General features: G+C 39.0%; 1 protein-coding gene across 1 annotated transcript in view; it reads left to right on the forward strand.

Moving 5' to 3' along the window:
• The first annotated feature begins 12,225 nt into the window (after positions 1-12,225).
• Pou6f2 (POU class 6 homeobox 2) overlaps positions 12,226-14,924 on the forward strand; it is a 487,667-nt gene continuing 484,968 nt past the window's right edge. The window contains exon 1 of the mRNA XM_052157000.1: positions 12,226-12,330. Within this exon, the coding sequence (XP_052012960.1) occupies positions 12,226-12,330 (105 nt within the window). The remainder of the gene's footprint in view (positions 12,331-14,924) is intronic.

Raw genomic sequence — 14,924 nt, forward strand, 5'->3', positions numbered from 1 at the left:
AGCACCCTGTCTCCGGGCAGTGCAGGAGGTAAGCTGTGCGCCAGAGGCCACCTGGGAAGGGGCACCTTGCACTGGTGAGTCCAGCACTGACAAGACCAACTAACACCAGTGAGAACTAGATGGCAAAAGGCAAACGCAGGAACGTCAATAACAGAAATCAAGGCAATATGGCAACATCTGAACCCAATTCTCCTCTACCAGCATGTCCTGGATACCCATCACTCCAGTAAAACAAAATTTGGATTTAACATCACTGGTCATGATGCTGGTACAGGAACACATGAAGGACATACTTAAAGAAATTCAGGAGAAAATGGATCAAAAGTTAGAAGCCCTTGCAAGGGAAACACAAAAATCATTGAAATAAATCCAGGAAAATACAAAAGCCAATAATGAGGAAACGCAAAAAACACTTAAAGAAATACAGGAGAACTTTGGTCAACAGGCTGAGGTCATGAAAGAGGAAACACAAAAATCTCTTAAAGAATTAGAGGAAAGCACAAACAAGCAAGTGAAGGAGCTAAGCAAAACCATCCAGGATCTAAAATCAGAAGTAGAAACAACTAAGAAAACTCAAAGGGAGACAACTTTGGAGATAGAAAGCCGTGGGAAGAAATCAGGGGACAGAGATGCAAATATCAACAACAGAATACAAGAGATAGAAGAAAGAATCTCAGATGCTGAAGATTCCATAGAAACCATGGACTCAACAGTTAAAGAAAATGCAAAATGCAAAAAGCTTGTAACCCAAAATATCCAGGAAATCCAGGACACAATGAGAAGACCAAACCTAAGGATTATAGGCATAGATGAGAGTGAAGATTTACAACTTAAAGGGCCAGCAAATATCTTCAATAAAATTATGGAAGAAAACTTCCCTAACCTAAAGAGAGAGATGCCCATAAATATACAAGAAGCCTACAGAACTCCAAACAGACTGGGCCAGAACAGAAATACTTCCCGTCACATAATAATCAAAACACCAAATGTTCTAAACAAAGAAAGAATATTAAAGGCAGTAAGAGAAAAAGGCCAAGTAACATATAAAGGAAGACCTATCAGAATCACAGCAGACTTTTCACCTGAGACTATGAAGGCTAGAAGGTCCTGGGCAGATCTCATGCAGACTCTAAGAGAACACAAATGCCAGCCAAAACTACTATATCCAGCAAAACTCTCAATCACCATAGATGGAGAAACTAAGATATTTCACGACAAAACCAAGTTTACCCAATATCTATCCACAAACCCAGCCCTAAAAAGGATAATAGGAGGACAACACCAATACAAGGAGGGAAACTTCACCCTGGAAAAAGCAAGATAGTAACCTTTCATCAAACCCAAAAGAAGTTAAGCAATCAAATTTAAAAAAATAACGTCAAAAATGATAGGTAGTAACAATCACTATTCCTTAATATCTCTTAACATCAATGGACTTAATGCCCCAATAAAAAGACACAGACTAACTGACTGGTTACGTAAACAGGACCCTACATTTTGCTGCTTACAGGAAACACACCTCAGGGTCAAAGACAAACACTACCTTTGAGTAAAAGGCTGGAAGACAATTTTACAAGCAAATGGTCGCAGGAAACAAGCTGGAGTAGCCATTTTAATATCAGATAAAACTGACTTTCAACCCCAAGTCATCAAAAGAGACTCTGAAGGACACTTCTTGCTTGTCAAAGGAAAAATACAACAAGAAGAACTCTCAATCCTGAACATCTATGCTCCAAATGCAAGGGTACCCTCTTTCGTAAAAGAAACTTTATTGAAACTCAAAGCACACATTGCACCTAACACATTAATTGTGGGTGACTTCAACACTGCACTTTCCTCAATGGACCGATCAGGAAAAGAGAAACTAAACAGGGACACAATGAAACTAATTGAAGCTTTGGACCAATTAGATTTAATAGATATATATAGAACATTCTATCCTAAAGCAAAAGAATATACCTTTTTGTCAGCACCTCATGGTACCTTCTCCAAAATCGACCATATAATTGGTCACAAGACAGACCTCAACAAATATAAGAAGATCGAACTAATCCCATGCCTCCTATCAGATCACTATGGAGTAAAAGTGGTCTTCAATAGCAACAGAAACAACAGAAAACCCACATACACGTGGAAACTGAACAATATTCTACTCAACGATACCTTGATCAAGGAAGAAATAAGGAAAGAAATTAAAGACTTTTTAGAACAAAATGAAAATGAAGACACAACATACCTAAATCTATGGGACACAATGAAAGCAGTGCTAAGAGGAAAACTCATAGCCCTGAGTGCCTCCAAAAAGAAAATGGAGAGAGCATACATTACCAACTTAATGGCATACCTGAAAGCCCTGGAACAAAAAGAAGCTATTTCACCCAGGAGGAGTAGAAGGCAGGAAATCATCAAACTCAGGGCCGTAATCAACCAAGTAGAAACAAAGAGAACCATACAAAGAATCAACAAAACCAGGAGCTGGTTCTTTGAGAAAATCAACAAGATAGATAAACCCTTAGCCAGACTGACCAAAGGGCACAGACAAAGTATCCAAATTAACAAACTTAGAAATGAAAAGGGAGATATAACAACGGAAACTGAGGAAATCCAAAAAATCATCAGATCCTACTACAAGAGCCTGTACTCAACACAACTGGAGAATCTGGAGGAAATGGACAATTTCCTTGACAGATACCAAATACCAAAATTAAATCAGGACAAACTAGACCATCTAAACAGTCCCATAAAGCCTAAAGAAATAGAAGGAGTCATAGAAAGTCTTCCAACCAAAAAAAGCAGAGGGCCAGATGGTTTCAGTGCAGAATTCTATCAGACCTTCAAAGAAGAGTTAATACCAATACTCTTCAAACTATTCCACAAGATAGAAACAGAAGGAACACTACCCAATTCCTTCTACGAAGCCACAATTACACTGATACCAAAACCACACAAAGATCCAACAAAGAAAGAGAACTTCAGACCAATTTCCCTTATGAACATAGATGCAAAAATACTCAATAAAATTCTTGCCAACCGAATCCAAGAACACATCAAAACGATCATCCACCATGATCAAGTAGGCTTTATCCCGGGAATGCAGGGTTGGTTCAATATACGGAAATCCATCAATGCTATCCACTACATAAGCAAATTCAAAGAAAAAAAACCACATGGTCATTTCATTGGATGCTGAAAAAGCATTTGACAAAATTCAGCATCCTTTCATGCTTAAAGTCTTGGAAAGAACAGGAATTCAAGGCCCATACCTAAACATAGTAAAAGCAATATACAGCAAACCGGTAGCTAGCATCAAACTAAATGGAGAGAAACTTGAAGCAATCCCACTGAAATCAGGGACCAGACAAGGCTGCCCCCTTTCTCCTTATCTTTTCAATATTGTACATGAGGTACTAGCTCGGGCAATTCGACAACATAAGGATACAAATCGGAAAGGAAGAAGTCAAACTATCATTATTTGCAGACGACATGATAGTCTACCTAAATGACCCAAAAAACTCCACTAGAGAGCTCCTACAGCTGATAAACAACTTCAGCAAAGTGGCAGGTTATAAAATCAACTCAAGCAAATCAGTGGCCTTCCTATACTCAAAGGATAAGCAGGCTGAGAAAGAAATTAGGGAAATGACCCCCTTCACAATAGCCACAAACAGTATAAAGTATCTTGGGGTAACTCTTACCAAACATGTAAAAGATCTATATGACAAGAATTTCAAGACTCTGAAGAAGAAAATGGAAGAAGACCTCAAAAAATGGAAAAACCTCCCATGCTCATGGATAGGTAGAATCAATATAGTTAAAATGGCCATTTTGCCAAAAGCAATATACAGATTCAATGCAATACCCATCAAAATCCCAACTCAATTCTTCACAGAGTTAGAAAGAGCAATTATCAAATTCATCTGGAACAACAAAAAACCCAGGATAGCTAAAACTATTCTCAGCAACAAAAGAAATTCTGGGGGAATCAGTATCCCTGACCTCAAGCAATACTACAGAGCAATAGTGTTAAAAACTGCATGGTATTGGTACAGTGACAGGCAGGAGGATCAATGGAACAGGATTGAAGATCCAGAAATGAACCCACACACCTATAGCCACTTGATCCTCGACAAATATGCTGAAAACATCCAATGGAAAAAAGATAGCCTTTTCAACAAATGGTGCTGGTTCAACTGGAGGTCAGCATGCAGAAGAATGCGAATTGATCCATCCTTGTCTCCTTGTACTAAGCTCAAATCCAAATGGATCAAGGACCTCCACATAAAGCCAGACACTCTGAAGCTAACAGAAAAGAAACTGGGGAAGACCCTTGAGGACATCGGTACAGGGAGAAAGTTTCTGAACAGAACACCAATAGCGTATGCTCTAAGAGCAAGAATTGACAAATGGGACTTCATAAAATTACAAAGTTTCTGTAAGGCAAAGGACACCATCAAGGGGACAAATCGGCAACCAACAAATTGGGAAAAGATCTTCACCAATCCTACATCAGATAGAGGGCTAATATCCAATATATATAAAGAACTCAAGAAGTTAGACTTCAGAAAACCAAACAACCCTATTAAAAAATGGGGTACAGAGTTAAACAAAGAATTCTCACCTGAAGAACTTCGGATGGTGGAGAAGCATCTTAAAAAATCCTCAACTTCATTAGTCATTAGGGAAATGCAAATCAAAACAACCCTGAGATTTCACCTTACACTAGTCACAATGGCTAAGATTAAAAATTCAGGAGACAGCAGTTGTTGGAGAGGGTGTGGAGAAAGAGGAACACTCCTCCACTGCTGGTGGGGTTGCAAATTGGTACAACCACTCTGGAAATCAGTCTGGCGGTTCCTCCGAAAACTGGGCACCTCACTTCCAGAAGATCCTGCTATACCACTCCTGGGCCTATACTCAGAGGATTCCCCACCATGTAATAAGGATACATGCTCTACTATGTTCATAGCAGCCCTATTTATAATTGCCAGATGCTGGGAAGAACCCAGGCATCCCTCAACAGAAGAGTGGATGCAAAAAATGTGGTATATCTACACAATGGAGTACTATTCAGCCATTAGAACCAATGAATTCATGAAATTCTTAGGCAAATGGATGGAGCTAGAGAACGTCATACTAAGTGAGGTAACCCAGACTCAAAAGGTGAATCATGGTATGCACTTACTAATAAGTGGATATTAACCTAGAAAACTGGAATACCCAAAACATAATCCACACATCAAATGAGGTACAAGAAGAAAGGAGGAGTGGCCCCTGGTTCTGGAAAGACTCAGTGAAACAGTATTCAGCAAAACCAGAACGGGGAAGTGGGAAGGGGTGGGTGGGAGGACAGGGGAAGAGAAAGGGGCTTATGGGACTTTCGGGGAGTAGGGTGCTAGAAAAGGTCAAATCATTTGAAATGTAAATAAAAAATTATATCGAATAAAAAAAAGAAATAATTACGTCATTGAAAGGAACACTTTAAAAGGATTAGAGAAATGATTATTTCTGGAGCCATATATAAGTGAAAACAGCCCATGAGTGACCACATACCTTTAAGTCTCCCTAAATACAACATTTCAATGTAGAGGCAGTTTCATGAAGTTTTATAATTTATAAAACAAAGAAATAATGAATTAAAGAAGGTTTAAATACATTAAAGGACACAAGTGAGAGGTGGTTACAGCAAGATGAAGGAAAGCTTTGCGGAACATAGGACATCAAATGTTATCTGATGCCATTCTTAGTTGTAAAGTTTGTAGAAGCTAGTAGTCTGCTAAGTTAATACATTTCAAAAATTTTTTGTCTATTAGTCATGGGATGTTAGCCCTAACAGACAAGGAATGGCTGTTAGAGTTGGGCCTAGAACTAGCCTAAAGGAACCTAATTAGAATCTGCACCTACAAGGTTCCCCTCTGGGTGTATAATGAATACCAAGGACGTGAGGGTCAATGGACTTGGATAATAAGGAGCTCAAAGAAATGATGGATTTGGGACAGTTCTATAAGTGTGTAAACACAAAGGAGATTGACAGGCTTGGAATTTACATTATAGAGATGGTAGAACTGTTGCTGGTATGTCATTGGTAGAGAGGGACTGAGATAAAGTGGACCAAAAACTCCAAGAATGAGCATATTGAGTACTAATATTGGAAGGGCTATCTATGGGTTATTATACTATATAGATTGATATGGAGTAAATTGTTTAATTTGGGGCCACTTGGATTTGGGTGTTTTTTCTGAAATCCACTCACAAAGGAACACAGTAGGGGATTTCTCATTGGCTGTGAAGTTCTAGGTCGCATCTGTCCTGTTGGCAGTTTCTTTACTTCCCCCTTGCATACTCCTCAACAACAGGACTAGATAATTAATGAGACAGTAAGCTTTGAATCCTTCCACCTTTCCCTTATTTATTTGGTGCTTTATCTATAGTTTTACAATTAAATACATGTTTAAAATGAAATATTTTCATCTTTCTTGTTCTCTGTACCAACTGGCACAGAGGTTATATTGTTGCACACCGTAACAGATTACAGATTTAAATACATTAAAATTCCAACATCTTCCTTCAGGCCCAGTTCCACAAAGGAGTCAGCAGTAGAAATGAGAGTGGAGCAGACATCCGTCGACACTTTGGATCCTACTGAAGGCATGTCACCTCCTCTGGAGGCACTCGAATTACCGAGATACAGGTTTGATGCTACTTATGAGGACATAGTCTTGAAAAACACAACACAAAACAAGACAGCCTTTAAAAGCCTTAATTTAAATATTTTTTTTTACAATATTCCTTCCAAGGAAGTATTGCATATCTTAGTTCAAACATATGCAAGATTATTGTTTTATGTGTATTCACTTTTAAGTAGCCTGAATATGTAATACTTAATGTAATGCTTCCACAAGATTCTGTGGATGCAAGATAAAAACAGCTAAGTGCTGGGGTGGGTATGGGGTAGCTGAGGTAGTGTAAAGGAAAGGCTTAGGTACTGTGTGGGAACAGAAAACACTGCTGGGATTCACTTCCCTGTTCTTTTTCAGATGCCTTTGCACCAGTGTAAGATGAGTTAGAATTACTCACAATGTTTGCTTTTATATATATTAATATTGGTTATCTTAGAAAAAGTATATCTAATAATATACTTACTTCTGCTATATAAATAATGTTCTTTGGGAAATAATGGTTTCTTCTAAACAAACAAATAAACAAAACAACAGTGAGAAGAATGCCACTGCGTTAAATCTATGTCAATCCTTGAGGAATATGTGGCTGGAAAGCACTTGGAAATCTTGTGCCTGCTTCCTCATTCAGGCTGGTGGCAATTCCCATAGCACAGAGCCCCAGGAAAACTCCACTGTGCATTACTCAGAAGAAGAGCTTGACAGAGGCTGGGCACTTATCAGTGTCATTTGGAAAAACCATTTTATCTTCTACATCTCATGAAAGGACCTCTAGAATCCTGGGTCTTTGGTCTTGGGTCCTAGGAGCTAGTCCTTGGCTTATGGCAGTAGTGAATTCGTATTGGTTGTAATTAAAGAAAAGACTAGAAAAGAGTGACTTTTCCAAAGGAAGGCCTAGGAATGGTGATGTTCTCTTAATGAATTTGCTTCATTCAAACACCCATTTAAAACTGGTTGTCTTTAAAACAGCATACAGCTCTCAATGCTTCAGATCTACCAGCATGTAGAATAGAGTTAATCGACACCTTGCTTAGCCTTTTTTCAGGAATATGTCTCTTTAGACATGAAATAAAGGTAAGAAAGTCCCCTGGTAAACCACAGTGTTAAGGAAACAAGTTGTACATCTGTCCTACATCTGTCCAAGAAGGACTTTCATGAGAAATTGTGTTAGCATTTATGTTTAGGCATCAGAACTGCTCAAAGAACTGTGAAGTCCAGGTGCATTTACTTCAGTGCCTCCTTCTAGTGTATTCTAGAGGAGGAAATGTATTCAAAAATGTCAAGCTGTAACAAAAGACAATCATAAGAGTTGAAAAGAAGGATTAGGCCCCCATGCTGTGTTTTTTTGTTCTAAATACCCAGTTGCCAGTTAGAAAAAAAAATCAAAGTCAGAGGTCAGATAATCAGAGAGTATGTAGTATGTTTCTGGAGCTTTCTGTCCTGAATCAACAGGCTCCTGAACTGTTGATTAGCTTAGGAATGAATCAGCTATCCATTCTAAAGGCAATATCTTGTCATTGTTTCTCAAGGAGTGAAGGAGGAAAAAAAATATGCTTCCAAATTATACTGTAGAAGAAAACGTTAAATTACAAGTTCTCCCAACTCTCAACTTGGTGCTTGAGTTGTGCATGATCAAAGCTCTCTCAATTCTGTATTTCCTTGGGCCTTGGGATGATGGTTGTTCCCTCCTCTCCTCTTTCTACTGTCATCATTCTGCTTGTGATACTTTTCCTGTGTTCAATTTTCTAGAAATATGAAAATAAGAACAACCAGGGATCCCAGGGTACAGATTATGTATGCTGGTCAGTGCCCTGTGGAAGCTAAAGCTATATAATATCGCTTAAGGAACAGATCATGATTGAAAAGACCATCCCAGAGAAGTCTGCAAACTATGAAAGTCTAGACAAAAATGTGATGTTGGGGAGAAGTAGTGGAGATAGACAAAGCAATAGATCATCCAAAGAGTGATGGTGCAGAACAGCTGAGAAACATAAGACCTTAAAAAGAAGACAGAGTGAACCAAAGACTGTGGAAAGGGAGTCCTGACCACATGCACATGCATTTACTCCCACTGCACGGTGTCATGTCCGTGAGAGTTTTGAAAACCATAGATGGCAACTCACTAGAGAAGAAACCACATTGTACAGAAAAAAATAAGGAAATGGTAAGGCCAATCTCTCAGGGATCAAAGAATTAAGTGTGAATATTAAGTATGAGCAATCCAGGAAAAGAAGATGACGGGCAAGTTTGGCATCATTGCCACCAAAGAGAGAAGCAAGTAACAGCAGAGACGCGGAGCAGATCTCGATAGGCAGAAAGGCTCCTGGGTGCTAATGTAAGCTTACACATTCCATTAGCATAAAGGGAAATGTGCTTCATCTAGCAGGAGGAGACGCTTGTTGGTGAATTTTGTTGAAACATACACCCGCCTTGTTTTCTGTAATTGGGTCCCTGGACTAAAGAAGGTTCTATGTCTGCCATCTCTTATCTCTGAATAGTGAAAAGCATCAATTGAATACAAAGACAGAGGCTACCTAATACTAAGATTGTACCTCGGTCTCAGTTCTGCCTTTATTTTTGCATCCTTTGTTTTTTTTTTTTAATGTTAAGAAATCAAGCTAATCCAAAAAGCTGAGCGTTAGAATAAGGGACAATGGTGGGCCTCTTTTGCTCAGACTCATAGAATATGGTTTATAAGATGGTCTCTGTTTGGAGCTCCATGTCTCCTTGCACCACGATGAAGGAGGGAAGGATGAAGGAGGTGACCTAAATGGGTCAGCGATGTAGGATTTTATGGAAAGTGGATGAGAAGAGGAGAAAACAGAAGATAGTCACGGTAAGTTTTTCACTTAGTGGATTTCCTTTCCTAAATTCTACTGTAGGGCTGGAATTCCTACTCTCTCTCATCTGTCTCCCACTCAAGGCTCAGAAATGCCTGCCACTCACACCAGGAGCTGCGGGTGGGGTGGGGTGGGAAACAGACCATGCTGTTTCCTGTGTGGACCAGACCTTTCTACATGTGCTCTTCCACAGTCTCCAGCAGAAGAGATCATCTTTCTTGCCTTTCTACCATACTTCCATGAGACATTTCCCAGAATGCTTAAGGGAGTATTATCTCTGGTATAAAATGAGAAAATTGTGACTCAGAGAATCTGCCATTTGCCCGAGGCCACACCCACCCAGCATAGGTAGGAGATGGAGGGTGCCTTTATATGAGACCTTCTAGAATTATAAATGTCATCCAGCAGTCAGAATCTGTTTCCACCAATGAATCTTTAAGCTCTCCAGCTTGTTTTTATTGTTCAAAAATAGCCTGCACTGTTTATTTTGTTTCCAGCACTGAATACAGTACTTGACTTAAATCTATGTTGAAAACGTCAGTGCGTCATATAAGGTAGCCATTATTTTAAATGTTAGCTGACTCTGGTTTCATAGAGATTCCATCTTTGGATTTAAATCAGCATTAGATCACTGCTCCTTTGTTTGCTTTATTATTTTTTATTTTATTTTTTTGACCCACATCTGTGAAATGGAAATAACTGTTATGCCTCCCTGGATTTTCAGTAGAAGATAACGAATTAAGTCAGGGTCTCACAGTGCCCTATCACAGTGCTAACCCATGGTAAGTACAGCTGATATCAGAGAGGTTACTCCTGCAGCTAGTCATAAACACCAAAATGTGGAAAAGGTGCTTTGAAGGTGTCCACCTCGAACTATACAGCCTGACTCCCATCCCCCCACTCTTGACTCTGCCGAGAAACAGGAAGTTAAGGTCCTGGGAGGGCACTGAACACCTAGAGAGAGAGCCTGAGGGAACCCGCTGCTGGCGCTGCTGGCGAGCTCACAGGCACCCCCATCAAGCTGGCTCAGGGCTAGCTCCAAGCAGAACTGCAAGGAGCCGAAAGGTTGCAGGGCCACCCCCAGAATTCCAGGGTCTGGACAGATGCTCAGCCAGCCTGCCCTGCAACTAGGCTGCCCATCACTTTGCCTGTCTGCCTGGAGTGTACTGTGTGGTCCCCAGAGCCTACTACCGCCTCCCTCCCTCTTACCCTCCCCCGCCACACCCCTCCCCGCCCCGGCTTCCTTAGCCCGCAGGTTTCTTACAAAACACGTTTGGCTCAGTCATTGCAGGTTTCCACCTTGGCTTAGAAGGTGGTCCCGATAGCTTCAGCCTCCCCTACACAATTCCAGGCAAGGGGTGGGTAAGAGACTTGTAAGGCCTCATTTGAGGGTGGCTGCAGAAGCATCCCCTGCCATCTCCATTGATGTGCCGGTCTCAAGTCTCAGGACAGAGGTTTCAGCACAGACCTAGAGAATTCTAATGGTGTTTAGTAACACCTTCCAGCCCTCAGTTCTCGGGACTTGTGGCATGTTTTTTTTTTTTTTCTGCTTGGGGATGTGTGTGTGTGTATTGTGTATTGTGTATTAACCATTTCTTTTATTTTTACCACTGATCAAGTTTAACATTAAGTTTGAGTGTTAAAAATTAATATAAGTTTGAGTGTTAAAAATAGCTCTCATTTTATAACACAAAATCTTGGTGTTATTTTTTTTTTAGTTAAGTAAAATACATTAATTAATGAGCTCCAGTTGCAAAAGCAGACAAATAGAACCGTTAGCTCACAAGTCACTAAATGAGTGGTGCCATCAGAGGTTTGGGATTTTCTACAAACAAATCAGCACTATCTGTAGGATCATCTTCAAAGTCAAGTTCTTAATCCTGAAAGGGTTAAAAAGCTACTTGGTTATTTTCATATCTTAATAATACATGACCCACAATGCACCAGCAACCTGTCCTGCAGTGTGTAGGGTCAAATAATTTTAATTTTATTTAAATGTGGAAAACCTGAAAGAATTTGCCATCACGATACCTCAGTTTGGATGAACTGCAAGTAAATCCTTCTCTAACCTTTTGGAAGACCAAAAGTTTAGTGAGTACTATTTACACACTTTGAATATTTTATATTTGATATTCATCACAGTTCACACGAATGATTGTATATCCATTGCCCATCAATAAATATCAGGGCGTCGCTGACTCGTAATGGTTAATAGTTTAAGCTTTTTTATAATGGTGACTTTATATAAAGCTCCAGAGTTTACTGCATATCATCAAAAGGTCATTTAGAAGTTTTGAAAATCAAATCCCAAGGGATAGTTTCAGAGAAGTCTAGCAGTGAATTATAATTGTAGAAGTCTATGTCATAAAAATACTCAATTGTCACATGAAATCATTAGCTTTTGTTTTAAAATATATTTCTAGAGCATTAAAAAGTCCCCACGTTTTTATTTTTATATACCTTTAGCAGAAGATTACAGCTAACGTTTTGTCTTTGGTGAATAGCTGTTTGTCTCACTTTATTTACTTGGTATTGGATATTTGTCAATGTCATTTCATATCTACAGAAAATTCTTGTGCTCTGTGGAGGTAGTGAGTGTGTGTGCGTGTCTGCCGGAGGTCACATGACAGTCTCATCCTATTTGGTGGAGAAGCTTGACTTTTTCCCCCTTGCTTTTGGTGATGGTTGTGAGTGCAGAAGTTGATTGACAGATGCATGCCAGAAACCCCCATTCTCCTTTTCAAAGACATCATATGATGGATTGCGATCTCCCAGCGCAGCAGGACACGGGGACCATGCAAGCTGTAATTGGTCAGGTATGGAGTCAGCCATTTCTCAACTCCCCCCTTTCCACAAGGGTCTCACCATATGATTCACATAATTCATATTTACTGTACCATCTTTCTATCTGTGTCTTCAGCTACCTGCCAGCGCAGCGCAGCGCTGCAAGTGTGAAAGGCAAAAGGTACCCATTAAATCTGGCTAGGGGAGCTCAGCTGGAAACTTCAGTGTGATGCTCTTAAACAGAAACCAAAACAAAACCAGCACCAAGAAATTCAAAGAGCATATCAAATTTATGACTTGGTCTGAATATGAAAAACTTTCATTTTAAGCATTTATTTATTTATTTATTTATTTATTTATTTCTGCTTAGATTGTGATCTCTGAAAGAAATAAAGTATGATAAGAAAATAAAGTGCCATGCTTCCCAGGCAGGAGTTACAATTTTTTATGGTGCTATTCAATATTTTCATTTGGATTGTATTCTTCTATCTTCCTCTCTCTCTCTATGGAAAATATAAGTACACAAATACAAGTGCCTTTCTTTACTCCTAGCCCCGTGGTGTGTGACTGAGACTGGTAAATGTAGTAGTAGCCATCGCCTCCTCGCCTCCTCTGCGGCAGAGGGGCAGGCTGCAAATTAAACACCGCCACAATCTGAAAGGTCCAGGTGGCCTGCCCGCGCTTCCTCATGCAATCCAGCACACCAGCTTTAATAAAGAGCTCTATTTAGTTCCTCCTCTCTGTATCCAGGGAGGTGAACTGGTCTGGGGCTGCTGTGATGAAATGCCAGAAGAATATCTCTCAGAGGCCTCACAAGCTGATTTTTAGAGCTTTGCTGTTCTGTCGTCTTTGTCTTCCAAATGGGTCAGTGAGTCCTGCTCTCTCTCTCTGTCTGGTGTTTTCTGTTAAATCGGTACTTTATGTTTGTGCTTAAGTGTTCATGTTGTAAGCTAAATGAGAGGAGGAAAGATCATTGTCTTTTCATTTGCCTTCTGATAACTGAAGTGCTGAAAGGAAAGATGTGCCCTGCTGGAGGGAGCCTGATCTTTTCTATGATGGGGGTGGGGTGTACAAAAACAAAAAAACAAAAAAAAACCCAGAGGCATATATACTGCTTTTTTCTTTTAAATGTGCTTTTTGCTAAAATTTTCTGTAAGTTCTCTATGCTTGCTTAAGAACTGCTAACTTGTGGATCAGAATGTGGTTACGAATATTTATGAACTCTAAAAAGTTTTTGGGTTTCTGCACACTCTTCATCCTAAGCAAGTTGGCAAGATAAGGACATGAAATGTGTTTGCTGTATGCTAATTGCATCATAGTCAAATTCCTTCTTACTCTGTTTTCAACAAAATTAGAGCAAAGCACTTCAGGGGGCTGAAGGCATATATGACTTATTAATACCAGCGTGGCTCGTAACACATTTCTAGATGAAAATGTCAAATATATAATACCATATTTCCACAAGCTCACACTATTTTAAATGAAGCATGTTTGTTTCAACGGAAACAGAAGCAGTCTTTTAAACTTTTAAGTTGTTTTTTTTTTTTTTGTTCCGTTGGCATATTATAAAGTGAAGGCTGTGTGCATATATTGGTTCAGAGAAAATATGCAACTAATTTAATATACTGTTAATGCCCTCTGTATTGCAAGTGTTTGCTGACAGAAGTATATTAATTGGTGCCCAAATAATTTTGTAGTGGTGAATTAAGTAAATACCTGTTAAGCTATTTGAACCCATGACATCTGACTTGTCCTGTCCTGTTTAATAAAAACTTTCCTTCAGTTGCATGTTCTATCCCTCCATGCAGTAGTTATGGCAATTAGTACCAGGAAAAATGACTCTAATTTCCTTTTATATATGTTTGTGGTAAAAAAAAAATCAGGAGTACTTTTAGTTTATTTAATTATTTTACTGGAATTTAATTATAAATACATATACTTTTAAAAGGCTTCATTTGTACTGTTAAAGATGAATCAGTGTGTATTTTAAAAATACAAGACTTCTTATTTGCCAAGATTTAAGTACTTGCCTTTATTCCTTAGCTTTGAATCTTGTGTGTCCCCAGGAATTTCCTAAGATCTATGTCCAGAAACTGCACATCTAAAGGACTTGTTATGGGTACTTTGTAAATAGTTGCATCCAAACAGCTGCATTTTCTGGCATTATTTTTCATAAATTATTTTTTTAAAAAGCTCATCCTTACTGTCAAGATAAAAATTGCAGAAGTGATTTTTCTTAGGATTGTAAGAATTGCAGTGCTCAAAGGCACGTACTGGAATATCCATTTATTTTCATTTGAAATTGAAGGAAAAATATCTAAAGAAAGGGGGAAATACCATATAGTCTTTGATGTATACCATGCAAGTCTAAATTTGATCTATGTTTATAAACACAAAAATAGAAGTGACCAACACTTGAAATGGATTTATTTTAACTATTATAGTACAATTAAGAACATTTGTTCAAATCATTACTTGTAACAATAAGGAAAAGAAATTGAAAAAAATTGCCATTCCTCGTAGGCAGCAAGGTATGTTTTGTTTTCAAGCCCTTGACTAAACATCTTCTAGTACCTATTCAGCAGGTGTGGACAGCCCTGCCTGGTAATGCAAATGTTTGCTTCTT

The sequence above is a fragment of the Apodemus sylvaticus genome, chromosome 14 (assembly GCF_947179515.1).
Source record: "Apodemus sylvaticus chromosome 14, mApoSyl1.1, whole genome shotgun sequence".
Lineage (NCBI taxonomy): Eukaryota > Metazoa > Chordata > Mammalia > Rodentia > Muridae > Apodemus > Apodemus sylvaticus.